Below are 26,070 nucleotides of genomic sequence, written 5' to 3'. Positions count from 1 at the left end.
CTGGAATTTCTCAGAACAAAAAAAAAAAAACAAAACATCCCAAACTGTAGAGTTTGCAGGTCACTCACCAAGCTAAAACAGTTTTAAGAGAGGTAAATTTGGGTGCCTTGAAATACTTCACTGTGGTTAATATTTAAGAGGGCTATATTTGGCAGTTTCAAAGGCAGCTGAGTATGGGGGATGATTTGCATTTCTCTGCTGGGGCAGGAGGCATGTGGGGTGCACTGCCAAGAAGTTTATCTATTAAAAACAAAGGGATGCACAACAGAGGAGCCTCTGAATCACTGCAGCGGGTACCTGTGAACCGCAACATTACTACAACAGGATGCAGGACTGCTCCTTGCATATACCTGCACCTCCTCACTAATTCTTGGTTCTCTGTTTTCTGTTTCCTCTTCTGCTGTCTTCCAACAGAAGGTAAGCATATCCATCACACTGGCATCATCGTGGGGGCCAGGATCCATCCCAAACTCCATATTGAGCTGTGGGGAGGGACCATGGTGGAGTTCTCCCATCCCAGCACCAGCCTCTGTGACACCCCCCAGGATATGGTGCAGAGCCTGTGAGCGACCCTGCTGCTGGCGAGCAGAAATCCCAACACCTTGATCTGGCATCTGGGACAGCAGCTGCCGGATCCATCACAGCAGCTGAATGGACTCTCCCTGCTCCTGGCTCTCTGCTTTTAATTCAGTGGCAACAATAACCGAATCACCCCGAAGCATACAACTCACTCCCAAGCTTCCTCTGGGATGTTGTTTCATTCAGCCTGAACACACCTGGGGCTTGGGGCACTCATAAATAGAGCCCCGGGAACAGAAAGACTCTTCCTCTCCCATTTCTGTGTCGTGTTGCAGCTCTTGGATTACAAATGTGATGAGAGCATTTCCTCTGGCTAATTGTGGCCAAGGTAGCCTGGTCCCACATCACCTGCAGCTGGGGTGCCTCTCTGAGCGTCTCCCGACCAGTCTGTTACTCACTCATATGCCTCTTCCCAGGAGGAAGCTCAGATCTTCTCTATGCCCCTCTCACTCTGGTTTAGTTAAATACCTGCAGTTCTGTCTTCTTTGTGCCCCTTTAGCTTTAAAGGAAACACTACCCAACATTTGGGCTGTAAGCACAGATGAAATTGCTGCTTGTGAAAACCTTAGCAGGAAAGGTTCACCCTGAAGCAGTGTGAGTTGCTCTGCCCAGCTGTTTGGAGGATAAAAAAGCAGAGGATGCTCCATAGAAAAATCCACCACTGAAAGCTGCAGCACCGTTGCACTTTCTCCAGCCTCTAAGCATCCCTCCATTTCCCCCTTCTTCTTCTCTGTAGACAGGGATGTAGCTTCACCTCCTGCGCGCAAATACCTGCACCCATTCCCACATGGGATGGACAACACTGACACTGTTGGCACCTCGGAGGGGTACAATGGGTCAAGAGTTTGCTGGAGTTGTCAGTTTGACTTTTGATGCCAGGTGGGCAGGGGGCCAGCTTCTGCCCTGGCCCTGCCTGAGCCCTGTGCCATGTCCATAGGTGACCATCACGGTCCTGGACGAGAATGATAACAGTCCCCAGTTCGACATCACCTCCGACTCGTCTGTGAGCGTGGCAGAGGACAGTGCTGTTGGCAAGCGTGTGGCTCTGGTCCTCGCCCGTGATCCAGATGCAGGCAGCAATGGGCAGGTAGGGAGCCTGGCACAGCAGGCTGGAGCTTCCTGTAATGCTGTGATAGTGTTTCACTGACGCAAAATGCCTCCATCAGCGTCTTCCCAATTCCTTCCCCTCCTCTGCTTCCCTGCAAGAGCAAACTGGACATTGATGCCAAGAGTTTTGTTTGTGAAGTGGGTACCAGCACTCCGCAATAGAGGCATGCAGCAGGAGAGGGAAAACATCCTCCTTGGGCTGTCTGGAGTAAAGGTCTCTGTGGGACACGTGTCAAAATGAGTCTGGCAATTGGAAAACCAGCTGTGGCGTCTCCTGCCATGGGTAATGGCAGTGAGGCCCTCCCTTGGCAGGCTGAACAGGAAGCTCTCTGACATTTGTTGTTTTCTTTACCATACAGACAGAAGTTAATGAGGGCCTGTCACCCTTAATACCAAAAGTTGCTAGCATCATAGAAGAGCTGTGAATGAGATCAGGGTTGGCAGATGGGTGTTTGCTTTGGGGTGGCTGCAGTCAGCCACCATACCTGTGGACCCCAACATGTTGGACCTTCAAAAATGCTTAGAGACTTCCCTAGGGGATGCTGGGTTTATTATTGTAGGGTCTCTTTCTCTCCTTCCTCCTTACAACATTCCCTATTTTTTTTTTCCAGGTGACTTTCTCACTGGCTTCAGGGAACATTGGCCGAGCTTTCGAGATCCGTACCACCAACAGTACCTACGGAGAGGTGTTTGTGGCACGGCCACTGGACCGGGAGCTGCTGGATCACTACACCTTACGAGTAAGCACCAAACTACTCTGCTTGCCTCCTTTGGCTTCTTCTGGTTTTTGAGCACTGAGGCTGTTTTCTTGGGGCTGTGATCTTACAAATAGTATTTTTCTTGAAAATCTATCCCCAACTGCAGATCCAAGCTTCGGATGGCGGTGTGCCTCCCCGGAGGAAGGAGCACACTCTGCGAGTGAACATCCTTGATGTCAATGACAACCCCCCTATCATTGACAGCCCCTTCGGCTACAATGTGAGCGTGAGTGAGGTGAGTACCCAGCTCTGCTTCTCTCCTTCCATCCTCCCAGCTGCATTGTCCCCACCTGCCCTGTGGTCAGACCTCACCTTGGATGATTTAAGGGTTGGTGGCCCCTTGCAAGCCCTCCCCTGTGATGGCATCGTAGTTTGGGGATAGGAGAGAGCTCTGCAGTCAGCTGAAGCCCATGAGGATGCAGGGACCAGCAGGAGGGAGAAGTGGCTACACACCAATGGAAATGCCACCTAGTGACGCAAGAGGTGGCGCAGCAGAGAATAGTAATTGCTTTCAGGAAGCAGCTCGGCAAGAGCTAGATAATTAAGCAATAAAACACAATCAGGCGTGAGAAAAGACAACTTATTTCCTGTCAGTTTAATTCTTGGACCCGGGGGTTCTCAATTTGATGACGAAAAATGAAATATGAGTAATAGCCGGTGACACTTAGCTGTGAAGAACTGCTGCTCATGATTAATAGCTTTGCATTAATGTTATTGCCCTGTTAGGATTTTCTTATCTATTTAATACATGTTCAGAGCTGGTTGAAGAACAGAATTTCTGTTTTGATTTCCCCTGTAATGGAGCCATCCAAAAATAATTAGCTGAGCTCTGAGTCCATTACACAGCCTTCACCTTTGCACACACACTGGTTTATACACTCTTTCAGGCTGTGCCAGCCTACATAGGACCTAATGCACTTAGCTTTCTGCAGCAGGGAATCAAACTGAGTCTTTGCAATAAATGGGAGATGCTGTAACATAAGGAAAAATAGGTACAATGTTGATGTGTAGCTGTAGCTGGCTTTGGTGACTTAACAGCAAATATCACCTGGTAGTTTTATTCCATTTCTTTTTAAAAGTTAATGTAGAAAATGCATTTAATTTCAGAATTTCAAGCCAAAAAACTATGTGAGCACTCAAGCAAAGGGCAGAGCCTTCCATTACTAAGCCTGTAGCTGATTCTCAGCTGAGCTAGCAATGGCAGTGCAAGTAGCCTTGTTAAGTTTTTTGCATGAAGTTAAGTTTTTGCATCTATTACAGAATCAGACTGGTTTAGGTTGGAAGGGACCTTAAAACTCATCTAGTTCCAGCCCTCCTGTCATGGTCAGGGGCACCTTCCACTAGACCACGTTGCTCAAAGCCCCCTCCAACCTAGCCTTGACCACTTCCAGGGAGGAGGCAGTCACAGCTTCTCTGGACAACCTCTTCCAGTGCCTTGCCCAGTGTTATAGTCATACAATCACGAGAGTTATTTCATCTTAAATGTAATGCAGTCAAAACCCACAACAACTGGAGAAAGAACTAACCTGGAAAACAAACAAAAACATTTCTAGTACAAGCCATATATAAATTACAGGAAGAGGGCTGAATGAAACATCGTTTGCAATAAGCACCAAAAAAATGGCATCCAGGAGCTTGTGAAGGAAAGCAGCCTTCTGTTTGGCTGCTGGGTGTTGGGACAGCAAGTTTGGAACCTCAAGCACAGCAATGCCTGGGAAAAACTCTCTTTATATTAGAATTATGTTATTATTTGTGTATTTTCTATGTTATGAGGTGCGTGTGATCTATGTCGTGTATCTCTGACACTCACCCTGCCATTTCACCCTGCAGAATGTTGGTGGTGGCACAGCAGTGGCCCAGGTACGTGCCACCGATCGGGACATTGGCCTCAACAGTGTCCTCTCCTACTACATCACCCGCGGGAATGAGGACCTGACTTTCCGCATGGACCGTGTCACCGGCGAGATTGCCACCCGGCCCTCCCCACCAGACCGTGAGCGGCAGAGCTTCTACAGCCTGGTGGTCACCGTTGAGGATGAGGGCAACCCCTCCCTGTCGGTGAGCCACCAAAATGTGCTTTCCAAGGGGATGGAGCTGGGCAGCACTGTGGACAGTGAGCTTAGATACTGAGTGTGGAAAGGTGGAACAGGCACAGGGTGCGATGTTTTGGTGATCTGGCCATTTGGGTTGTGACTTAGGGTCCAAATCTGCTGAGTATAGGTTTGGTTCAGGGCCTTCTTTAGCACCTGGTCCTGCAGGACCATTGCTTGCAGTCGCTTGGGGAGCTGCTGTCTCCCATCTGTAAATGCCAAAAATATCATGAGCATCCTAATGGGCAAGTGTGCTGGCGGCTGCAGGATTTGTCCTGCCCACCAGTTTCTCATACTCAGAGTCTGAAAGGTCTCTGGATGTTGCTCACCCATCTCAGGGCAGGGGGTCACTGGATCAGCATCTGAACCACGGTTCAGCTCACCATGTGTCTGCTCTAGTGCTGGCAAATGAGAAGAGCTCCAGTAATTACTGCTATAGCTGTTGTGAGGCTTGGGCAGCTTGTTGGTCATGTTGCTGCCACCTGGAGTGCCCTGCCTATGGTGAGCAGGATTTGAGCTTGCATGTGGGGCCTGATATGACATCCTGTCCATCATACTTTGTTCTGGGGATGTGGCCACCTTGCTTTGTGGTTACCAGCCTGCAGTAGTGCCCGGAAACTCAGTTTGCTGCAGCCTGGCTTTTCTCACTCGTGCATTCCCTGCTCCACAGGTAACAAGTTTCATTATTTGGGCCTCTAAAGAGGACTCTGGCCAGGGAGGGTCAAATGGGCAAATAATATTTGAGGCATTTTCCAGCCCTGAGTCCCTCCTAATCCCACAGCTCTGCGGGGATGTGAGCGAGCAACTGTGTGTAGAAAGCAAGCCCAAATTGTGAGATGGGGAGGCGTGACACCCTGCATGACACCCTGCCATCCTTCCTCTCCCCAGCCCCTACCTGCTATCTCTTGCAATCTCTCTGATCTCCCAGCAGAGCTCTTGCTGCAAAGCCCTGCTGTACATTTTGAGGAAACTGGTTGCAAACAGCAGTGTGAACTGGGGCTTGCAATTCTCACTTTAGGCTTTGCACTCTCGACTGCTCCCTCCCGGGTAGTTCACACACTTTCTTGCGCATCACCATCTTTTTCTTAAGCCAGGCTGCCACTGTGGCTTAAATCTAGTCAGTCTCTTCCCCCAGAATGAGGGAAGGCAGCTTTGTGTAACTGCAGCACCCGATAACTGCTAGCTCCTCCTTGTCCCCATCGCCCCAGCACCATAGGAACATTGGTGATGCTGCTGTTGTGAGGAATGCCGTGTGCTAAACTGGCAAATCCCATTGCTATGGCAATGCCGTCTTCCCTTCCTGGTGCCAGAGAGGTCAAGTGACGCAGCTTATCAATTCACACTGGTGCAAAGCAGTGTCCCAGCAGCCTTGCTTGTCCTCAGGGTTTCTGCTGCATGACCACCATATCACCGGTGAAAGTTATGCCAGCAGCAACAATAAAAATCCTGCCACGCTGAAGCAAAACAAAGTGTCCAGTGACCTGATTCCTGAGTGGAAAGAAGTTTCGGCCTATTTCAGAGCTTGAGGATACTTAGGTCTTGCGAAAGGCTGTCCTGCACGTCACTTGGGGACTGCTGGCCTCATGCCTGGATCATGAAATTATGTCTGTCAGGAGTTTGTCGTCTACTTCGGTTTCACAAGTCTGGGCTGATGCAATGATGCACAAAAAGGAGATTATTGTCTATAATTTATACGTGTACTTCACGGCCTTCTGAGTATGGGAGAGGCAGAGGAGACAGAGCTGGAAGAGCACTTGGAAGTCCTGGGATGATCTCTGATATCCAGGACAGCAAGGGTGCATGGAAGACTGGCCATCCTCTTGGCCAGTCTAGAAATGCAGGGGAGAAAGGCTAAAAATGCTTATGATAAAAGGAAAGCATTTACCCCAACAAGCACTGCAGGAAAGAAATCCTTCACAAGCTGGTGAGCTGCAACTGGAAGGTCCTGGTATCGTTACATGGAAATTGCAGGAGTCACTCAAGCTCTGTTTGACACTGGTGCAAGCCTGCAGCTGCACCTCCCCAAGGGCTGGCCCTGCTCCAGAGTCTTCAGGATGCTTCTGGCAGCAGAAGGATGCCTGGCCAAGGGAGCTGCATCAACCACATGTGCTGGAGCTGAACTCCTCCTGATATCCACAGACCCCAGGCACTGGTAGTGCCCTGAGTCAGGGTGGATCCATAAAGCTGCTCAGATGCCTATCTCACAGCCACCCTGATCCAGGGCTGCTTCAGCCTCTGCAGTTTCTGTTCCCGTCAACCCACTCCAAAACAAGAGTTCAGGTGAAGCACTGCGGCTCCTCACTCTCCTCATGAGCAAAGTCCCAGGTGCTGATGCAGTGGAAAACAGCCAGCAGCACAGCACTAGCTCGGTGTGTGTTCCCAAGCCAGGCACTCGCAAGAGCTGGGGTACCCATCAAGGTCCTTAAGGGCATCTTGCTGGGTCACCTTAACCATGAGCATCCTCCTCAAAGGTACAGCACCATGCCATCTTCTCCACCACTGTTGGGGCCAAGGTGGAGTGCCAGGACCCAGTGTGCCAAGGCTCCTGCTGAATGCCTGCAGGGCCATTGCCTCTCTCCCGTAAAAGTCTAGTTTTCCTTCTGACAAACTGACCAGGTAGGAAATGGTCCCTCATGCCACCTAGTGCCCTGATCTGCTGCATCGATGCCTCTTGTCAGAGAACATGGCTGCTCATCTCACCTCTGCCTGCCCACCACAGCTGCCTGCAGCATAGGGCATACCAAAGCACGACCCCTGCAACACAGGGAGAATTCTGTTTCCAGCAAAGCTTTTTTCTGTCATTAAACAGTGCATTCATTAGCAAATGGACTAGGGAAGTGATTGTTCCCCTGTACCTGACACTGTGAGGCCATACCTCAAATACTGTGTTCAGTTTTGGGCCCTTCTCTAGAAGAAAAACACTGAGGTGCTGGAGTGGGTCCAGAAAATGGCAACAAAGCTGATGAAAGGTCTGGAGCACAAGTCTTCTGGGGAGCAGCTGGGGGAACTGGGGTTGTTTAGTCTGGAGGAAAGGAGGCTTGGGAGGGAACCTTATCACTCTCTACAGCTACCTGAGAGGAGGTTGTAGTGGGGTGGGGGTCAGTCTCTTCTCCCAGGTGACAAGTGATAGGACAAGAGGCAACAGCCTCAAGCTGCACGAGGGGAGGTTTAGATTGAATATTAGGAACAATGTCTTCACTGAAAGGGCTGTCAAGCATTGGAACAGGCTGCAAGGGCAGTGGTGGAATCACTGTCCCTGCAGGTATATAAAAGATGTGTAGATATGCTTAGGGACATGATTTAGTGGTGGACTTGGCAGTGATAGGTTAATGTTTGGAATTGATCTTAAAGGTGCTTTGCAACCTGAATGGGTCTATGATTTTGTGATGATTCTATGTCTTGGAGAGGGTTTCAAAGCAGTTAGGGCGCACAGGCAGGCAGATCCCCTGTGTGCCTTTCCAGCTGCAGCTGCTGGACAGGGAGAGGGAAGAGCCAGAGGCACTGGGCAAGCTTCCCCAGCAAAGCCAGGAAAGGGGCTGAGCTGTGGCTGGCAGTAAAGCACAAGTCCTGTGCTCAGAAAGTTATGTCTGCAAGGTGGGGCATTGGTGCTGGCTTCTTTATTCCTCTGCCTGTGGCCAGACCTTCTTGAAGTTCCTCATGCTGTAACCAGCACGGGATTAATCAAATCCTGCAGCAGGCTGGGGTGTCCCCTCCCCCTGCAGAGGCAAATGCTGTTTCCTGCAGCCACGTAGTATGAAAATCCAGTGTGCTGCCTGGGATGCTCTGCCCGGGCATGCTGCCTGGTACACCTATTGCTCAGGTCTGACACTGTTTTGATGTGACTAATGTTTATGTTTGTCTAGTGGAAGTTTCCCCCCAACTTTACAACAGAAGCAACAGAAAACAAAACAAACACAGAAACACACTCTTCGAGTAACAGTGTCTACCACAAAGTTTTATGTCCTCGCCAGGAGTTGAGTCATGCTGGAGCCTGACCCACCGATTCTTTTGGATAGGCAATGCCAGGGTGCTGTGTTCAGGCAGAGGATGCTGGAAGTGCACCCGCATCCCATGTGGCATTGCAGGGTTCTTCATTGTGTCTGAAAGCAGTGGCCCCAGGAATGTGTGCTTTGGCCATGTTGGCCCCAGGAGGATGAGGGGAAGCCAGCCAGAGCATTCCCCACTGCATGCTCCTATGCCTCTACCTCTGCAAGGGCTCTCAGCCATGTCACAGGAGCATCCTCCTACACCCTCCCAATAAACTTTCTAATTTACAAGCATTTAAAAAAAACAAAAAAAACAAACAAAAAAAACCCATAAACATCCTTTTTTTTTTTCTTTTAATCAGCACTGATAATGAAAGAAAGATAAATTCCCCTGATCCCAAGCTGAGGATAAAATTGCAGCAGAAATAAGGCTTCTCCCTACATGTGTCCAGCTGGAAAGGCTGCAGCCTTGCATGTCCGTAACCATCTCAAAAGGGTGGTAGGGAAGGAGGGTTCCATCAGCGGCAGAGAGCCTCTCCCCTTCCTGTTTTGCAAAGAAAAAGGTAGTACAAGGTTGGCCAGTGACCTTGTTTTGTCTCAGGGTGGATAAAGTACTTTACCATCCGCTCCCAGAGAGGATGTTCAAAGATGCAGAATCAGGTTCATATTGCAGAGCTTAAACCCTGGCAATAATTTAAGTCCTTGTGGAGGTTTGTGGGTGCAGGTCATCCTTCCTTCCCCACATCCCCAGTTATCAGCTAGTCTATAAAACGTGAGCAGTACAAAGCCATGCTCTTCTCCATAGAAGTAGTTAAAAACTGAAATCCAGGCAAGAGAGGTTCACTTCCAGCCCCAGGGCAGAGCCAGGACAGGAGGTGAGGTCTGGACTCCTGCTCCCAGCTTCACTGTGTAAGGCTTTGCTGCCCATGGCCATGCTGCCCTCCGCAGGGTCCCGGCTGGGGGCATGGTGCAGTGGCTGCTGGGCCTCTCCCAGCTGCGACTGGGGGATGTGGTTTCCTCCGGGGTCTTTACTCTTTCAAGGAATTTGGTGAGTCAGGAACAGGATCTGGAAAAGGACAGACTAGGGTATTAGTCCAGCTGAGAGCTGTGGGGATCTGTTTCAGCAAGCAGCGAAACTCTGCTTTTGCATGGAAAACAGACTTTTGAGTCCTTCCCATCTTCAAATTCCTGGGACCTGATGTCCCACATGATGCAAAGTTTGCAGCCAATATTTAACATCCCCCCCCTTTCCCATTCATCCCCCTGGCTGCCCCTTTTCTTCCCACCCCTCCTGCCATGGCCTCCATGGGGGCTCAGGATTGCCTGTCACTCACCCAGCGATGGGAAGAAGCAGTCCCCAGGGCCGGGGGGAGACAGGGGGGTGCCGGGCTCGGAGAGCAGGTGCCGGCCAGACTCGGAGGGCTGCCGGCTGGCCATGTAGGAGAGCTGGGGTCGGGGCCGTGGCTCCATGCTGGCTGAGGGGACCGCCTCAAAGACAGGGTTCTCAATGCCCTGGGCATTGCTGGAGGAGAGGAGAGGAGAGGATGTGAGAGGTGAGGATTTGCGTCTTTATTTCAGGAGCCTTTTTTATCCCAGGGGATAAAGCTGAGCGCCTGGAACAACAGGCAGGGCAGGGAGTAGGTTGAGGCAGTGGCACCTCAGGTGAGAGCAAGCAGGAAGCCTGGTGCAGAGGGGGAAGCTTAGCTGAAAGGCACCCTGGTTTCAAGTTCTGGAGCGTGGGAAGATGTGTGCCCTTGGCACAGGCAAAAAGAAAGGAGGCACTTCCCATTCAAAGGAAGTGAAGAGGAACAGTGGCTGCCTGGAAAAGGGCAGGATTCCAGGTATAGGTACCGCCAGCATCCCCTTTGTCCTAGTGGGCTGAGGATACATGCCAGCTTCAAGGGGAGGAGAGGACAGGGCAAAGACAGGGCAAAACCCTTGCAAGGTCCAGGCTGCAGGCAGAGGGGTGTGCAAGGAGGTTGAGGGGAGCTGGAAGCACGTGGGTTTCCTCACCTCTCCATCCTGACAAGCTCGTGAGCACCTGCCAAAGACAAAATGGTGTGAGTGCTGGCAGCATGGATCCAGGGTCAAACCCAGACCCACTGGCAGAACTTTCTGGTGGTCCTATCCATATCCAATTCCTCCTTTCTCTACATCCTTCACACCCTTTCCCCCTTCTTTTAGCATCAGCCCCTTCTTTGCTCCCAAATCTCCTTCTGCAATCTCCCACCTTGTTCACTCCCCAGCCTGGCCTCCTCCTGGCCTGAAACCACAGCCTGTGAAGGAGGGGGAAGGAGGTACTTATGCCAATGCACAGGGTGAGGTGAGTGCAGTGCAGCATCTGTGTTGCAGCCTGGTCCTGCTCGTGCCCAGATGCACCCACCACCTGCCGGTGACACCCTCCTAGGGCTCTGCAAAATGCCACCCCAGCATTTGGTTGCCCCTGTGTTTGTCCAGGCAGCACCCTGTTACTGATCCCCTCACCCCTTTTGCCACAGCCACAGCAGATCCTGCAGGCTGTGTTACTCAGCTGTGCTGGATGTCTGCATGGAAAGCATCCTGAGCAGAGATGCACAAGATTTGGCCCAGACTGTGCTGGTGGAAAGCACCTGGTAAAAATAACCTGTAGCTAACCTAGTCCAAGACACCCAGAAGCAAATGCCCCTGGGAATTTACTGTCCTTCTTGGATTAAATAGCATCCAGGTGATGCTTTGCAGCATAGGATGGAAGCTGCATCCCAGCCACAGCAAAATGGGTGCATGAAGGCATGTGGCTAGTCTTTTCAGCCTGAGATGGATGTTGAAAGCACAGTTCCTGTTCTCGTGCCGGTATCACACCCACTGCTGCTGTAAAACCCACTTCTCCAAAGGGTTTACTCAACGCCACATAGCCGCCCACTGAGCTTGGTGAGAGAACCCACAGGGCCCCTGGCTTGCCCAAGGCCTGATGAAATGGCTCTGCTAGTTAAGGTGGTGCCCCTTTCTGCTTAATTACTGAAATCACTGGGAGCCAAGCACGGGCAGGAGCTGGCAGCATCTTGGAACCATCTGTTTTTCTAGGGCTGTGTCAGTGTGGGGAGAGCTGGCTTGCTGCAGTCCTATTGCCTTAGACATATAAGGGGTCTTTGTAATAAGGAGGAGAGAAAAAGCATGAATAATGCTTTTTTAATCGCTTAGAAAGCAAAGCTTCTATTTCAGATGTATGGTGGAAGGACAGGTGAGTAAATGAGCCAGCTCTTGCAGGGGATGGGGAAGAAAGGGCTTAGCAGGGAGGGGCCTGGCAGCATCTTTGCAGTCTCCCTGGGTGCCTTGCAGGCATCAGTTACCCCTCCTATCCCACACTCCTCACCAGCAGCCTGCAGACATGGTTGGCCCTTCCAAGAACAGCTTTGCAGGAGGCATCTGGCAGGGACCTCTCTTTGGACCACCTTAAACTGTGCTCATGGACAGCTGAACCAGCTGATCCCAGTGGGACACATCCCATCCCATAAAGGCCACGCTGACACAGCCCAGGAGATGAGATGGGTGTCCTTGCAGGCAGCTGGCAAGGGGAGGGTACGTACGTCTGCTGCTGACAGCTTGTCTCTGCTTGTAAATCAGGAGCAAGATGAGGGGCAGGCAGAGGATGCCCACGATGCAGGCGCCTGTTGCCAGTGCAGCGGCTGTGATATCTGCAACACAAGAGGGCAGAGCTGGAGTGCGTGATAGAGAGAATTCACCTTACACTGCCGTGGTTTCCTCAAGCCATACCAGAAGCATGGGGCAGGACTGGCATTGCCCCATGCCTGGTACTATGAGGCTTTAACACACATGGGTGGTCCATTCCTAGCCGGGATTCATGTTCGGGTGCATTGCTGGTTCCGGAGATAAGCCCTGAGGCATCAGTTTTGGACCTTTACCAAAATCCTCCATTGCTGGAGGACATCCCAAGGTCTCTCTTTGTGCTTCTAGATATGAGGAGAGAAGCAGGAGCCCTGATAAAGCCCTTTGAAGTCAGCAGAAAGGCTCCCAGCAATTTCAAAGAGTGCTGATTTCAACCTATGGCCAGCTTGTCAAAATCAGGCTGCCTCAAAGTACTCAGGCATCAAAGGGCTTGCTACCCAAGCAGTACTACCCATAGAGGCTCCCCAGAAAGGCTGGCAGCCTTGCAGGCATGTCTGTGGCCATCAAGGTCCAAGTGGGATGGCAGAGTCAAGGGCTGCCTAAATCAAGAGTAAATTCAGCTCAAGCCTTTCTCTTGCACATCCATGTGGGGAAGCAACTTCTTGCTCCATGTGTGTGGTCTGGAGTGGGGGTAGATGTTTCCCCTTTTCTTTTTTGCCTGGCAGGTCAGGGTGTCCCAGTGCTGAGGGGTTGAGGCAGAAACTGCTACCCATGGGGAGCAGGGGGCAGTTTCCCATGGCTGGGCTGGCAACCAATTTTAGCAATATCTGCCCATTCATTACCCCAGCAAACAGGGGCAGACAGAGCAACCCTCTGAGGCATCACCTGCCTAGGCATCTTCAGCATTTTGACATTGTCTGTGCACTCAAACAAGATTTGGATTTCCCCTGCTAGAGCATCTCTGCCTAGGGTGAGGGGGCATGGGCTTGTGATGGTGGCAGGGAGTTGCAAGAGGTTCCTGCAACTCTTTACCTTTCTGTCCCTCCCCATCTGCTCATGGCAGCAGCCACTAAATCCCCAACCATGTTTTGCAGGGCTCAGGTGATTTATCAGGTGATCAACTAGGGTGAATGATCCCCACAGGCTTCAGGGCAGTCATGTCCAGGTGATGGGCCAGAAGAGGCTCTCCTCAGCCTCAGGATGTGCCTGTCAGATGCAGCCATGGGGACAGCCTCAGAAATCACTCTCCCACACCCGACTGTGAGGTTGCATCTGGACACTGGTGTGTTTACAGCAAGCAGGCATCCCTAGGGAAAGACATGGGTGAGCAGAGCATTGGAGAGGTGTTTTTTTCCCTTTACCTTTGCTGGTGGCAGTATGAAACGTGCAGTTTTGAAGCCCTCCTCTGCCTGTGGAGCAGAAAAGCATGTTAAATCTCAAGTGATTTGCTCAGGTCCCACATTGCTCCTGATAGCTGTGCTTGCCTTTGCTCATCTGTGAGAAAATCAGCCCAGAGCATCCCAAAAGCAAGAGTTTAATCCTGGGAAGCTTACACCAAGATTCCTGCTGCAAGACCCCTTTTTCCTGATGGCAGCAGGGCCTGGCCCTGGCCATGCAGGTTCTGGGTTTTGTTTTTTTTTTATCTAGAAGAAAAACTCTCTCTCCTAACACTGCAAATCAAGAGCAGGTGATGCTGTCCCCTCCATCTCGCACCTCCTGGGCAGCTCTCCTCACTGGGCTGCTGCCCTGAGGTTACCCACAAGCCCTGCATCCCAAGCAACGCTTGCAGCCCTCACTCAGGCTTGGCTGACCAGCCAGCTCCTTTTATGTTGAGGTTTGTTTTCCTCTCTTCCAGAAAGAGGTTGAAGAAGATCAGTGAAACTATGTAGCATGGATTTTATTGCGTTCCAGCCTCTTGATTTATTTTTTCTTTTTTTTTTTTTCCTTTGAATGTTCCAACGCTCTCTGGCCCTAATTCAAACCTTCAACATCTGCTGCTCCTTGACTCTTGCAACATGGCTTTGGCTTTCAGCATCAGCTCGCCCTGCCTCCCCAGCCCTGATGCTGCACCCTAGCATCCCCCACAGCCCTTATCTGCCTCCTCACCCTGACACACCCCAGCATGGATGCATGGCTGTCAGGGGCTCCCCTTGCCCTCCTCACCTTGATGGATCTGCAGCTCCACAAAGCCGTGAGCAACCTGCAGGGTGTGGGGTTTGCCGTGCTCCCGCCTGGCCTCCACAGCGTAGCAGCAGTAATTTCCACTGTCCTGCAGCGTCAGGTTCATCACCACAATGTGAAAGGCACCATGGTGGTCTGGGACAAACTCCACCCCATGATGGCTGGCTTGCCCCCCAGCAGGGGATTTTTGGGTGCCATTGCCTGGCAGCTCATGGTGCCTGCCCAGGTCATGGTGTAGCTCCTTCTCAGTGACGTTGCGGATGTGCTTCTTCTCAGAGCAGCTCTGGTCACCGTTGCTGCTGAAGTACCAGGTTTTGTAGAGCAGGTCATGGCGGTCAGCAAGGGGACCACTGATCCGGCAGGTCAGGGTGACATTCTGGCCCTCAGGGCAGATGCACAGTGAATATGGGGTGGTAATGAGAAAAGCTGCTGGTCCTCCTGCCAGGAAGAAGGCACAGCAGATGCGTCAGACCCTACAGTCCTGGGTTTACTCTCGGTTCGTAGCACAATGGGGATCCTTCCCCAGACACGCACTGCAAACCCATCACCTACGTTGGCAGAGGTATGGCTAGGGGCTGCAGAGAGCAATCAGCATCAACACTAGCCTGCAGGCAGAGGGCAAAAAAATTCACCTATGCCCTTAGGGAAAAAAAACTCATGAGCTCCCCATATCCCAAGACAAGGGAGGTGGGAAGCACAGTGTGAGCCCTTTGCTTGCTCTGTAGCAACATCCCAGCAGGGCTGGGAGCAAAACTTCACCCTAGAAATACACCCTGAGAGAGAGGCATACTTTAAATGTACCTGAGCATCAGCCTTATAATAGCAGCAGAAGTTCACCCAGGGCCAGCAGAGCTGGCAGAGGTGTGGGGCAGGGAAGCAGGTAAGGGGCACCAGAACCTCTGCAAATCATGCAGAGGATGAGGAGCTAGGCAACAGGGAACAGCTCGTGAATGAGGAAATACAAATGCTGCTGAGCCAGCTGCTAAGGAAAAATAAAAGAGGGGGAGAAAATACAAAAGAAAACAGCGCAGAGGAGCTCATCCCCCGCCCCGAGATCAGGCAGGGAGCAGGTCCCACCCTGCTTGTTTTTCAGCCCTCGGGAGGAGAAGGGGGAAGTGGCCAATGCTGACTGTGAGGAGCTGCTTGAAAATGAAAACAACTTGCAGAAAGAAATCCCTGACCGCTGCTGGCTATGAAACACAGGCAGGAGGCCTGGCAGAGACACAGCAGCCAGGGGCTTACTGGTCCCATCCCAGCATGCTGGTGGAGGGTACTGGTGGGTAAGGGAAGCTGCTCATCAGGCGAGAGAAAAAAGCAAAGACAGGCATGTCTTTGGTGCTCTGGCCCCACCACTGCTTTGTGTTTGCAGAAATGCAAACATCACTTTCGAAAGCTGAAGTAAAAGCAGATTCTGGGTTCATTTTCTTTAAAGTATTGGGAAAACACTGTTCCTGGAGCTGGTTTGCAACAGAGAAGATGGTATGAAGCAAATGTTCTTTATTTTGGTAACATCCTGTCGTGCCATTAGCTCCGCCACTGTTTCGCTTTGAGGTTTTTCACTTGCTATACTGAGCGGGCATCAATCACAGGCAGGGTGTGCTGTGCCCGCCTTCCAAGCCATCCAGCTGGGTGAGAGGCTCCCCATCACCGGGCTGCCAGGAGAGCATCCTCCTCAGGGCAGGGTCACCGTGTCACCGCCCAGCACAGGGCTCTGCTTGAGAGAATGAAACTGAAAACGTCCCCCATGACTTCCACCTCTCGTGGATATTTATGGGTGTTAGGGTGACAGTATAAGGACAGCTGTGAAGGCTCAGAGTCCCAGCAGCCTACCTGAGGGTGCTTTGCAGAGAGAGGGTGCTGTGAGGATGGCATCTACCCCATCAGACCCCCCTGGTCTGCAGCATAGGGTGCCGAGGAGGCCTCCGGAGCTGAGGACAGTGTGACATTTGCCAAATTGCTCCAGCTAATCACACTGGCTTCCTGCAGGCACCTCAGCCTGCTCCCCGTGGTGCATGCAGCAGGATATCCCCAGGGCTGTGCTGGGGCAAAGGTTTGTGTGGCCTGAGCTCAACACTGCCTAGTTTGTGCCTGTTTTCCAGCCCCAGCTGCTCCTCATCCTCGGATGCTTCTGGGGCCAGGATGCTTGACTAGGCTGCCTGTGTTTTGGCACACAGCAGAGGGGGTCCCCCACCTCCTTGCCAGTGCACTGAGCACAAAAGGCACCTCAGATGTGTTTCTCAATACCTGCCACAACGGGAAGTGCCCCATTCACTTCGGGGTTCCCCAGGGAGCCAGAGGAAGGGAAGCCAGGGCTCTATTGGAGGAAGCCACACTTCCAACACCTTGCAGAAGTATCTGCAGGAGTCCTGTTTTCCACACACCCCCTCAAATAAAGCGGGGCCATCCCATGCATCCCCACACAGCCTGCAAACCTATGCCTCACTGAACCATCCAGCCTCCACCTCTGGGGCTTGATAGGAACAGTCCGGATAGAAAGTCACCACAGCCCACGCTTTTGGCAGCGGAGCCCTGCCACGGGGAGGGGCAGAGGTTAACCACGTGTGCGAAGCTTTCAGCATTACCGACTTCCCTTCCTTCTCCCAGGCAGGGGAAGGCTTCCAAAAGACGTCAAGCGGAGGAGAAAGCAGCTGGGAGAGGAGAGCTGGCAAGGAACAGTTTGCCCCATAGCAGTGCCAGGGGGGTTGCTCCATCCCCAAGATGTAAAGAGGCTTTAAAGCTGTGCTAGATGCCAGATGGTACCCAGAGGAAATACCTTCCATCAGCATCTTTGCACTAAAATTCATGGATCTTAATCTCCCTTGGGGTGCTGTGGATTTCTTCCATGCCCAGACCCCAGGTCTGGCTCCATCCCATCCTAGTTGCACCATTCCCTTTGAAGTCAGTGCTGCTGGCAAATGCCAAAATAAAGTCAGATGCCCGTCACTGCACATCTCCAGCTGAGAGAGCCTGGACCCATCAAAGTCCAAGCAGAGAGCTGTTGTCTTGCCACCATCTGGTAAAGACAGAGGAGGGCTCAAGTGGGTGCCAAAAGTGCCCCCCTTCCTCCTTGGCACCTCAGTGTCTTTGGCTCTTAGCTGCAGCATTGCATCGGTGCAGCATGGAGCCTGGTGCAGCTCTGGTACATGCCCAGTGCCAGCATCACTGCCTAGCTTGAAACCTGTAAACTCTCCTTCCAGAGAAAATGAAGTGCAAAAAAAGTGCTAATGCCAAAGAACCTGTGTTGCTCTGCCAGCCAACAGCTTAAATAAAACAGGATTTTATGCCAAATTCCGGGTTTGGTGACCAAAACCCTCTCCTGGCCTCTTCTCCTGACTTTGGTCCCCTGCTCTGAGAAGCAGGTGGTTGATTTACACTCCTGTGACTTACAGAAGTGATTTCCACATTATGCCACCTCTTTCCACTCCAGGGAAATCTGGGTTGGAGGGCTGCAGCCTCTGGGGGAGCTCAACCACAGCAGTGGAAGGGGCTGTCAGATTGAGAGTGACTGGTCAGCATCAAAGTGAGTAACCCAGCTTTAATTCCCCCTGTGGGAGCTTTCCTAACAGCCTCACATGAAAATGCCACAAGGTGTCATTATGTTTCGGAGTTATCAGCCAGGTGAGATCTGCAGGGGCATCCATACCTCAGCACAAGTACTTAGAGCAGGAAAGAAAAAGGAGAAAAGACTTACTGAAGATGCTTGAGACACCTGTATGAACGGCTCTCATCTCCTGTACCTGAAGGAGCCAAATGGCTTTTTTCCTGCAGAGCTGCACCCTGGGTGCATCATCCAGGTTACGGGGAGAGCAGTCTGGAGCTACTTGCACTCACTGGAGGGTCCTACCTTGCTCCTCTTCCAGCACGGCTTGGCTTGGGGATGGGATCGCAATGCTGAAATGTGGTTTTGGAAAGCCAGGCTCAGCTGCCATCCTTTGGGTGGAGAGGTGCTACTTCTCCGTCCACCTACCTGCCAGCGTCCCCAAACCACATAGGAGGTGGATGCCTCCAAGGACTCTTACTTCTCCATCAAGCCCTGCTAAAATTAGCTGGGGGTTCAGAAAGTTTTGGTAGGCACAGAGTTGCACAAAGCTCAGTAACTCTGGCACCAAGCTCATGTTGAACATCAGAGTCTGAGGTGGGTGCTTTGCAGAAGGCTTGATGTTCAGTCGCAGCACCCTACATGGATAAATGAAATAATCCAAAGCCCCACACTGATGCTGAAAATCGCTCCTGGATGTTGAGAGATGCTCAAACGAGATGCAAAGCAAGTCCACACTAGCCTTGCTGTCCCAGAGGAGAAGGGGCAGTGGGGGTATCATTTCTTCCTGAGGATGTGCTGACAGAAATCCTGGAGGTGATCACTTTGTCATCCCAGGGCAGAAGGAGAAGCCAAGCCCAAGAGGATGCTCATCCCCTGCTTGCGCAGGGCAGGGTGAGACCACAGTGCTTCCCAGCTTCATTCTCTGCTCCTTCGTCCACAGATGAACTGCAGTTTTAACTGCCACCGCCCCTGTTCCACTGTCCAGCCCCGGAGCCCCGCTACGGAAACGCTGCCCGCCAGGGCTGGTGCAGAGTCAGGCGTGGAGCATCCCTTTCACAGCGGCGCGCCCGGGGAGCACCGCCGTGCCGGGGCAAAGCTCCCTCAGGAGGGGGGCGGCACTGCCAGCTCGGAGTCCCCAGCGGGTGGCTGGCGGGGACAGGGGAATGGCTGCTTTCCTTCCACACATGTTAGATCAAAGCAAAGGAAAGCAGGGGGGAAAAACAGTCCCAGAGTTTTAAAGCAGCAGCTCCCCTGTGGCCCCTAACCCCCGACACAACTTATCGTGTGAAAGGCTGGCTTGACCTCCCCCCCCCCACTTTCCAGCCCACAGTTACAGGGTGCGAAAGCAAATAACCCCCCAAACGCCCGAAACTCCTTGTGCCGAGGCACAGCCCTGTCCAGGCGAGCGCAGCAAGGAAAGTTTCGCTGGGCGGGGAGGCGAGGAAAGCAGCAAACTGGAGCTTACCGTGGGAAGCGAGCAGGCAGAGGGCGGCGAGCAGCAGCCCGAGCCTGGGGGCTGCCGACTCCATCGCGGCTGGGGCCGGGGATCGCTCGGCTCCGCGGAGCCGCCCGGTCACCCGCCCTGAGCAGCCCAGCAGCGCCGGCAGGGCTGGCGCACACAGGAAATTTCATTGAGACTCTGCGCGCAGCCCTGCGGAGAGCTGCGAGCACCCCCAGGAGGTGAGATGCTGCAGGGCCCAGCGGGGGGGGGGGGGGGGGGGGGGGGGGGCACTTCAGTCCCAGCCGTTTGGGCTGCAGCGGGTGAGTCTGCCGGGGTTTTAATTGCAGAGTCGGAGGGGGTAGCTTAGAGCAAGCTCGTCTCCTGCATGCGTTTTCGGGGTGCACAGGAGGTAGCTGAGGAGGATGCTCACCGTGTCGGACACATGTAGGTGCTCAGCCAGGAGGGGCTGGGTGCTGGTCCCCATCCATTTCCCGGTGGGAGCCGGTCCCCTGGGGGCAATCTCCAGCTCACTTCATTAAAGTGCACTTTGCTTGTAACTAGAGTTTTTCTGTGTTTGTGAGGATTAAGTGGGCAGAAACCCTCCTGGGATGACGGGAAGGCAGGTACAGGGAAGGGTAACTCAGAGAGGTTAGGGGGAAGAGAACAGAGTTTTGCATAAAAAGGGGAGCAAAGCATCCCCCTCCTGCAGCCTGTTTACACAGGAGGAGGCTTTTACTCTGCCCTCAAATTGCAAAGCAGCACTGATTAACAAAGGAGCACTGTGGGCTGATACACAGAGCTGAGCTTCGAATTCAGAAGGCACCAAAAAATCTCCATCTGCAGCTAAGGGCCAGTTCTTTTCAAAACAGTGTTCCCTGGAAAGTGGAGCCTGGAGACACATGGAGGTTTGCAAGCCACAGGAAGATTTGCTTCTAACCTCCTCTGAATTTGGAGCATGCCATGAAATAGAAAAGTAGCTAATTACGCGTGGCTTTGTGGTTTTTACAGCAAACACATTTGTGATGCTTTCGCCAAAAACGTAACCCTTGTCTAGCTGGAAGAAATGTGTTGCTGGAGAACATGTAGGCACAAAGTCCAGACACTCCAAATTGTATGTCATCCTGAGATCCCATATCTAACCTGAGCCCTTAGGCAGGGTGGCATGCTTTTGTCACCTCTCTGTCCCCAGGTGTGCCACCATAGTGACACATCCAGAAGACAGACTTCACTGCCTATGCAGGGCCAGATACAGCTGGAACAGGGTCAGGACAGGCTGAGGCTGACCAGCAGTGAAACTGTGGTCAGCAGGTAGATGACAGGGCCTGCAAGAGGTCAGTCTGGTTGTCCAAAATGTTCATTTTTGCTCCTCCCCATAGCCATGGCAGCAACATTTCTGGGTATTTTCCTTCCTACCATGTTGCCATAATCAGTAACAACAACCAAGGTGTCCCTAATGTCAAAATGAGGACTCATCATGCCTCCTCCAAAGGCAGTGAGGCATGATAGGGTTCAGCCTCTGGCTTTCCGTCTGCCGTGGGCTACTCCCAGTTGTTACCAGCAACAGTAAAAACTGGGTGAAAAGGAGAGAGATTCTACAGAGACATGCTTTGCTTGGGAACAAGGGTGTGATTTAATCTCTGTATGTTTATCCCTGTACCAAATGTACCTGTACCAATGGCACATTTCATTTTGAGCCCTGCATCCTGTTCGTGTCTCTTAGCAGGGTTGAACCCATGTTGGTCATTGACCTTGACAGATCCCGCCTTCCCAGCCAGCTCCAAGTATTGCAGTGCTTAATGTGATGTTCCCATATTCCACAGGCTACCACAACAGTGTACGTCACCGTCCTGGATGAGAATGACAACGCACCCACTTTCCAGCAGCAGCTCTATGAGGTGACCCTTGATGAAGGCCCCTCCACGCTCAATGCCACGCTCATCACTGTGCAGGCCCTGGACCAGGACGAAGGACCCAATGGCACAGTTACATACGCCATCACTGAAGGCAACATCTTGGACACTTTCCAGATCGACAGTGCCACGGTCAGTAAGGTAGCCAGCCCCATCCTGGACATATCCCTGTCCCACTCCCTTCACTCCTGGCCGCTGTCCCCTTGCCTTACAGGGGCAGATTCGCACAGTGAAGGAGCTGGACTATGAGATCAGCCATGGGCGCTACACCTTGATTGTCACTGCCACTGACCAGTGCCCCATCATCTCACGACGGCTGACATCGACCGCCACGGTAAGGACCTGCCAGCAGGATAGCAACACCACAGCCTCGGCAGGGTTGAGGAGCTCTTCATGTGAGCAGTTTCACATTTCCTTCCCAGTGGTCACCAGTTGTTTTTCCCAGCTGCAGCCAGTTTGCCCAGCTGCTGTCACTCCCTCATGGTGAGTTGCAGGCATGCAGGCAAGGGACGCTCCTGAGTAAATTAGCCCAATTATTTCATCCTGCAAACACACAAATAGGAGAAATTCCCCAAACTGCTTTTAAGCTGCGTTGTGTTTTCTCGGACCTTCTTGCTCGAATGGACAGTAGATAGTACAGCATTGCCATTGTATTAAGTTCTGTTTCGTCTTTAGCTTCTCAGATTATTTATCTGCTTTTAAAAATCCTTTTTCGTTCCTCTAGCCCTTTTTTTTTTTTGTTGATTTTCACTATAACTCTTCCATTTTTTCTGGACCATGGTGCTCAAAGTGTGGGGAGCTCAGACTAACAGGTGCAAAACACATGTTTTGCAGGAATTCAATAAACCGATTTCGTGGTTGGTTGGGTTGGTTTTTTTTGTGTTTTTGTGACCAAAACCAAAATGTGACGGGTTGTATGGCAAATGTTGTCCATGCCTAGATTGATTTGGGAGTCTTCAGGTGGAAGGGATAGGTTAGATTTTCTATCTGGCTCTCTATTACGGACCGTTATACCTCACCCAGATATTAAGCTAAGCTCAAATAAGGAGATAGGTTCTCGAAAGGAGATGATAAGTTCTTGTGTGTGAAGGAAAAAAAAGAGAAACATTTTTCTCACTTCTAAAGGGAGATGCCAGTGTGGCAGATTTCCATGGATAAAGTCCCCACAAGTCAGGCAGCGCTGTGCTCCAGTCTGGGCAGATGGGAAGCCTTCAGATTTGTGCATTTGATGCTGCTGGAGATACTTTCCTGGCCCAGGGAAACTGCAGTAGAAACCTTGAGACCTGGGGTGTAACTGCCGACAGGAGCAGCAGCAGCTGATGTGCTGAAGGCAAAGGCAGAGCTTTCCCTGCTCTTGGCCCAAGAAAAGACATGAACTTGGAAACCCCTTGAGCAACAAGTACTGAAGCTGGAAGGGATAGGAAGCACCCTCCCTACACAGCCCAGGGAGTTTGTGCCAGCACCATATGAAAACATAGCTTTTAGGAGGAGGTTTGGTGATTGTTTAAGATCCCAAGTGATGAGAAATCCATCACCCTGATAAGGCATGCCAGTGTTTGTTTGTTCCACTGCTAGGAAACAGCAGAGACTCAGATATACTCTGCTGTAAATATTAGATTTAGCCAGTAACAAATGCCCATCTGAAGGATTTAACTATCCTTTAACTCAGGAGGTCAGAAAGTTCTTAATTTCCAATATCTTTCTTGTAACCACCGAAGCTCAGCCTTTTACTAGCCACTGGATACTCTCACTCTCAGGCAGCATTTCTCCACTGTATAAGTTCCCTGAAACAAAATGGATAACCCTCTTTGCAATGCAGTATAATATAGGGCTATATATTATCTTCTATGTAGTGCGACTCAGCTAAAAAGCAAAGCTCAAGTTCATTGGATCCCGAGCTTCGCCAGCAGGTCTACTCTGTCCTAAATTTTTTATACTTTCTCCTTCTGAGATCTGTAGCATTGATTTATAGCCAGCTAAGTGTGTCATAGGAAGGGATGCTAAGCGGGGAAACACGCCAGCTGCGTTGGTGGTGGTTTGTGTTGGAATATGGATGCAAGCTGGAAATCTTTTGAAGTTTACTCAGCACTAGAAATGAAGCCCTTGGTGGAGGAAAGAGAGTGAGCAAGTGTGCAGCTGGCTGCAGAGATTGGGTCTCTCTGAACTCGTGGCTTTGGTGATCAGATCTGTGTCTGTGGTTTTTCTCTATCCAGTCTGGGTTTTGGGATGTGGATATTGAGAACATTTGGCTTTTGTGTTGACTTCTCCATCATGGTTGAAAAGGGCCCCACCTGTGTGCAGCTGGAGTTTCATAATGTCACTGTAGGAAGGGCATAATCAGGAATGAGGAGTAACTGAATCTGAGTTGTTCTCGAGGACTGTGAGTTGGGTGTTTGGTGAACCCAGCAAAGCCAGGAATACAGGAAGTATTTTGCAGTGTCACCTGTCCATGGTTTCTCATGCTCCTGACCAGCAGTCTCTTCCATCGCTCTCCCCTCTGTGCCCTCCATGCTCTCCCCCTGACTGCAGGTGCTGGTGAACCTCAATGACATCAATGACAACTGTCCCACTTTCCCGCGGCCCTACGAGGGTCCCTTCGATGTCACGGAGGGGCAGCCTGGCCCACGCGTCTGGACCTTCCTGGCCCACGACGGTGACTCGGGACCCAGCGGGCAAGTGGAGTACAGCATCGTCGCCGGGGACCCCCTCGGTGAGTGGGGACATGTGGTACCGCCACTCCTCTGGCTGCCCCATGGAGGAACCTGGCTTGTGGGAGCGAGGGCGGAAGTGTTTCAGCAAAGCCATCCTCCCTCCCAGCGCTTCTGCAGATTCAGCCTTTCAAAACCAGGAAATCCTATTTTGAGCAACAGGAAACTTAACCTGTTTGTGGCCGGCCAGGGGTTGGCCGGGGCTTGTGCAAGGGAGGGGGAAATCTGCTGAACAATAAAGGCAAACAAAATTTAAAAGGCAAAAATGCAGAAAAAGAAACTGAGCTGGAAGTGCACAGCCCTGTCCCCTCACTCCTGTGGGGTTTGCAGGGCGTTTGAGCATTGAGTTGCTTTGTAACCCCTGGCTGTAGCTCCATGCACACCAGCACCCCAGAGGAGGTGGCAGCATAGCCATGGGCATCCCTGGCCATGGGGACATAGGGCTGTCCCTCTGTAAGCAGGTGATGACTTTAGCCCAGGGTGTCTGGAAGGCAGAGCCCAGTCTCATCTCCCACCTGACTCAGCTGCAAAGCTTTCCAGAACAACCAGGACACAACCCCTTGGCTTGGGGCAGTCCATGCCATGTAGCCCACCCTGCTGTGGCCATTTCGTGGCAAGGGCAGGTGCCTGGGGACCTGTTGACTTCTTCAGAAAGGCTTAGTCAAGGCACAGGCATGTCTTACTTGGCTATTCAACCCATCCCCTGCTCCTGCTGGTACCTGGGGGTGCATCCAGGATAGTCCTGGCTGCCACAGTCCTCCCAGATCTGCAATAACAGGCTATGGTGTTGTGCCAAACCTGCCGTGGTGCCTGTCCCCTGACTCCAAAATAAGCCATTCCCTTAAAAAAAAGGGCCACTTGCAGCAGCATGGCTTGAGGCAGGGCCCCTCTGTCTCCGGCAGGGGAGTTTGTGATCTCCCCAGTGGAAGGGGAGCTGCGGGTGCGGAAGGATGCTGAGCTGGACCGTGAGAACATCCCCTTCTATAACCTCACCATCGCTGCCCGGGATCGGGGGGTGCCCCCCCTCAGCTCCACGGTGAGTCCTCTGGAGCAGTGTAATGAGCTGCAGGGCGCCATCTCCCATCCTCAGCTCCTTCCCCCTGGTCTCTTCCTTCACTCTCCTCCCTTCCTTCTCCTTCCCCTTGTCCCTGGGGCTTTCCTCCCCCAAACCATAGTAGGCTGAGTGGGAAACCCACCTCTTAGCCAGGGAGGGGGCAAAAGAATGATGGGAGGGATGGAAATACATGCCATGTGGCTGCACTGTTTCTCTCCCTGCAGATCCTGGTGGGTGTTCGTGTGCTGGACATCAATGACAATGATCCTGTGCTCCTCAACCTCCCAATGAACATCACCCTCAGTGAGAATGCCCCTGTCTCCAGTTTTGTCACCCGCGTCCTTGCCCGGGATGCAGACCAGGGGCCAAACGCTCTCCTGACCTTCGACATAACAGCAGGCAACACAGAGAATGCCTTCTACATCAACAGCACTGTATGGCCCCAGGGGGGTGGGATGCTGGGACATGGAGGGTGGGCACCCCTGTACCTAGAGTCCTGCCTTCCCTGGGCGCCCATGGATGCTGTCTAGCATCCTTGCCCTGGCCAGAGGTGTCCTGGGAAAGCACTCCTCTTGTCCCTTGTACCTATTTCCTCCTTTTTTTCTTGGTAGAGTGGCATTGTCTACGTAAACCGCCCACTGGACCGGGAGCAGGTGGCAGAGTACAGGCTGACTGTCACAGTGAAGGACAACCCTGAGAACATACGCAATGCCAGGCGGGTAATTATGGACACCGCCAGGGCCTCCAGCAGTGCAGGTGGCAGGGCAGGTGGGAGAAGGGGCTCCTGCCGTGGCCAGAAACAGGCAGGAAATACCCCCAGTATTTCCAATAGAAGCTACATCCCTTAAAAAACATCCAGGGGTCACAAAGATGGGGCTGCAAACCCTTCCACAGCAGATAACTGGACCAGTAGGATTTAGGGCAAGTCAAACATCCCATGTTGATTCCATGCAACAGCAGTAAACATCACAGAAGGTCAGACAAATTCGGGCTGGAGAGCTGGACAACCACAATGACACCAGAGCACCTTTTGACTCTGCCAATATGTCCCACGCATCACCCTTCAAGCTGCAGGCTGGGAAGGGATGCCCAGTCCTGGGGTGAGGATCCCT

The 26,070-nt window shown here is 52.1% G+C and overlaps 2 protein-coding genes across 12 annotated transcripts in view; one reads left to right on the top strand and one right to left on the bottom strand.

Annotated features, from left to right (window-relative positions):
- CDH23 (cadherin related 23) overlaps positions 1-26,070 on the top strand; it is a 208,062-nt gene that overhangs the window by 168,732 nt on the left and 13,260 nt on the right. For 7 of the 11 annotated variants that reach the window (XR_008971452.1, XM_057403314.1, XM_057403303.1 and 4 more), the window contains exons 33-42: positions 1,517-1,666; positions 2,298-2,426; positions 2,551-2,679; positions 4,275-4,502; positions 21,107-21,328; positions 21,411-21,530; positions 23,726-23,906; positions 24,807-24,940; positions 25,183-25,392; positions 25,570-25,677. Coding sequence is in view for 7 of the 11 variants with exons in the window: in XM_057403314.1 (XP_057259297.1) it covers positions 1,517-1,666; positions 2,298-2,426; positions 2,551-2,679; positions 4,275-4,502; positions 21,107-21,328; positions 21,411-21,530; positions 23,726-23,906; positions 24,807-24,940; positions 25,183-25,392; positions 25,570-25,677 (1,611 nt within the window). In the remaining 4 variants the exon portion in view is untranslated. Of the gene's footprint in view, positions 1-1,516; positions 1,667-2,297; positions 2,427-2,550; positions 2,680-4,274; positions 4,503-8,505; positions 8,607-21,106; positions 21,329-21,410; positions 21,531-23,725; positions 23,907-24,806; positions 24,941-25,182; positions 25,393-25,569; positions 25,678-26,070 lie in introns of those variants that run through there. The other 4 variants (XR_008971454.1, XR_008971453.1, XM_057403308.1 and 1 more) reach the window with 3 other exon arrangements.
- On the bottom strand, positions 8,860-19,443 carry VSIR (V-set immunoregulatory receptor). Its single transcript, XM_057403316.1, has 7 exons — positions 19,311-19,443; positions 14,287-14,742; positions 13,485-13,532; positions 12,084-12,191; positions 10,534-10,561; positions 9,855-10,042; positions 8,860-9,586 (listed from the first exon to the last, which is right to left on the bottom strand). Exons 1-7 carry the CDS (start codon positions 19,372-19,374, stop codon positions 9,549-9,551), a joined length of 930 nt encoding a protein of 309 aa, XP_057259299.1. The 5' UTR covers positions 19,375-19,443; the 3' UTR covers positions 8,860-9,548.

This window comes from Pezoporus wallicus, unplaced genomic scaffold, assembly GCF_028554395.1.
Source record: "Pezoporus wallicus isolate ANWC-B61680 ecotype Strahan unplaced genomic scaffold, APGP_CSIRO_Pwel_v1 contig_4264, whole genome shotgun sequence".
Lineage (NCBI taxonomy): Eukaryota > Metazoa > Chordata > Aves > Psittaciformes > Psittacidae > Pezoporus > Pezoporus wallicus.
Note: the sequence above shows the minus strand (reverse complement) of the source record. Positions and strands in the feature narration are given on the sequence as shown.

What these genes read in the sequence shown, in the direction of transcription:
- VSIR (XM_057403316.1), bottom strand. Translation starts at nt 19,374, where the DNA reads ATGGAGTCGGCAGCCCCCAGGCTCGGGCTGCTGCTCGCCGCCCTCTGC. An exon ending in CTGCCTGCTCGCTTCCCACG is followed by an intron (nt 14,743 to 19,310) that starts GTAAGCTCCAGT and finishes TCTTCCTGGCAG; the next exon opens with GAGGACCAGCAGCTTTTCTC. An exon ending in TCATACTGCCACCAGCAAAG is followed by an intron (nt 12,192 to 13,484) that starts GTAAAGGGAAAA and finishes CTTGTGTTGCAG; the next exon opens with ATATCACAGCCGCTGCACTG.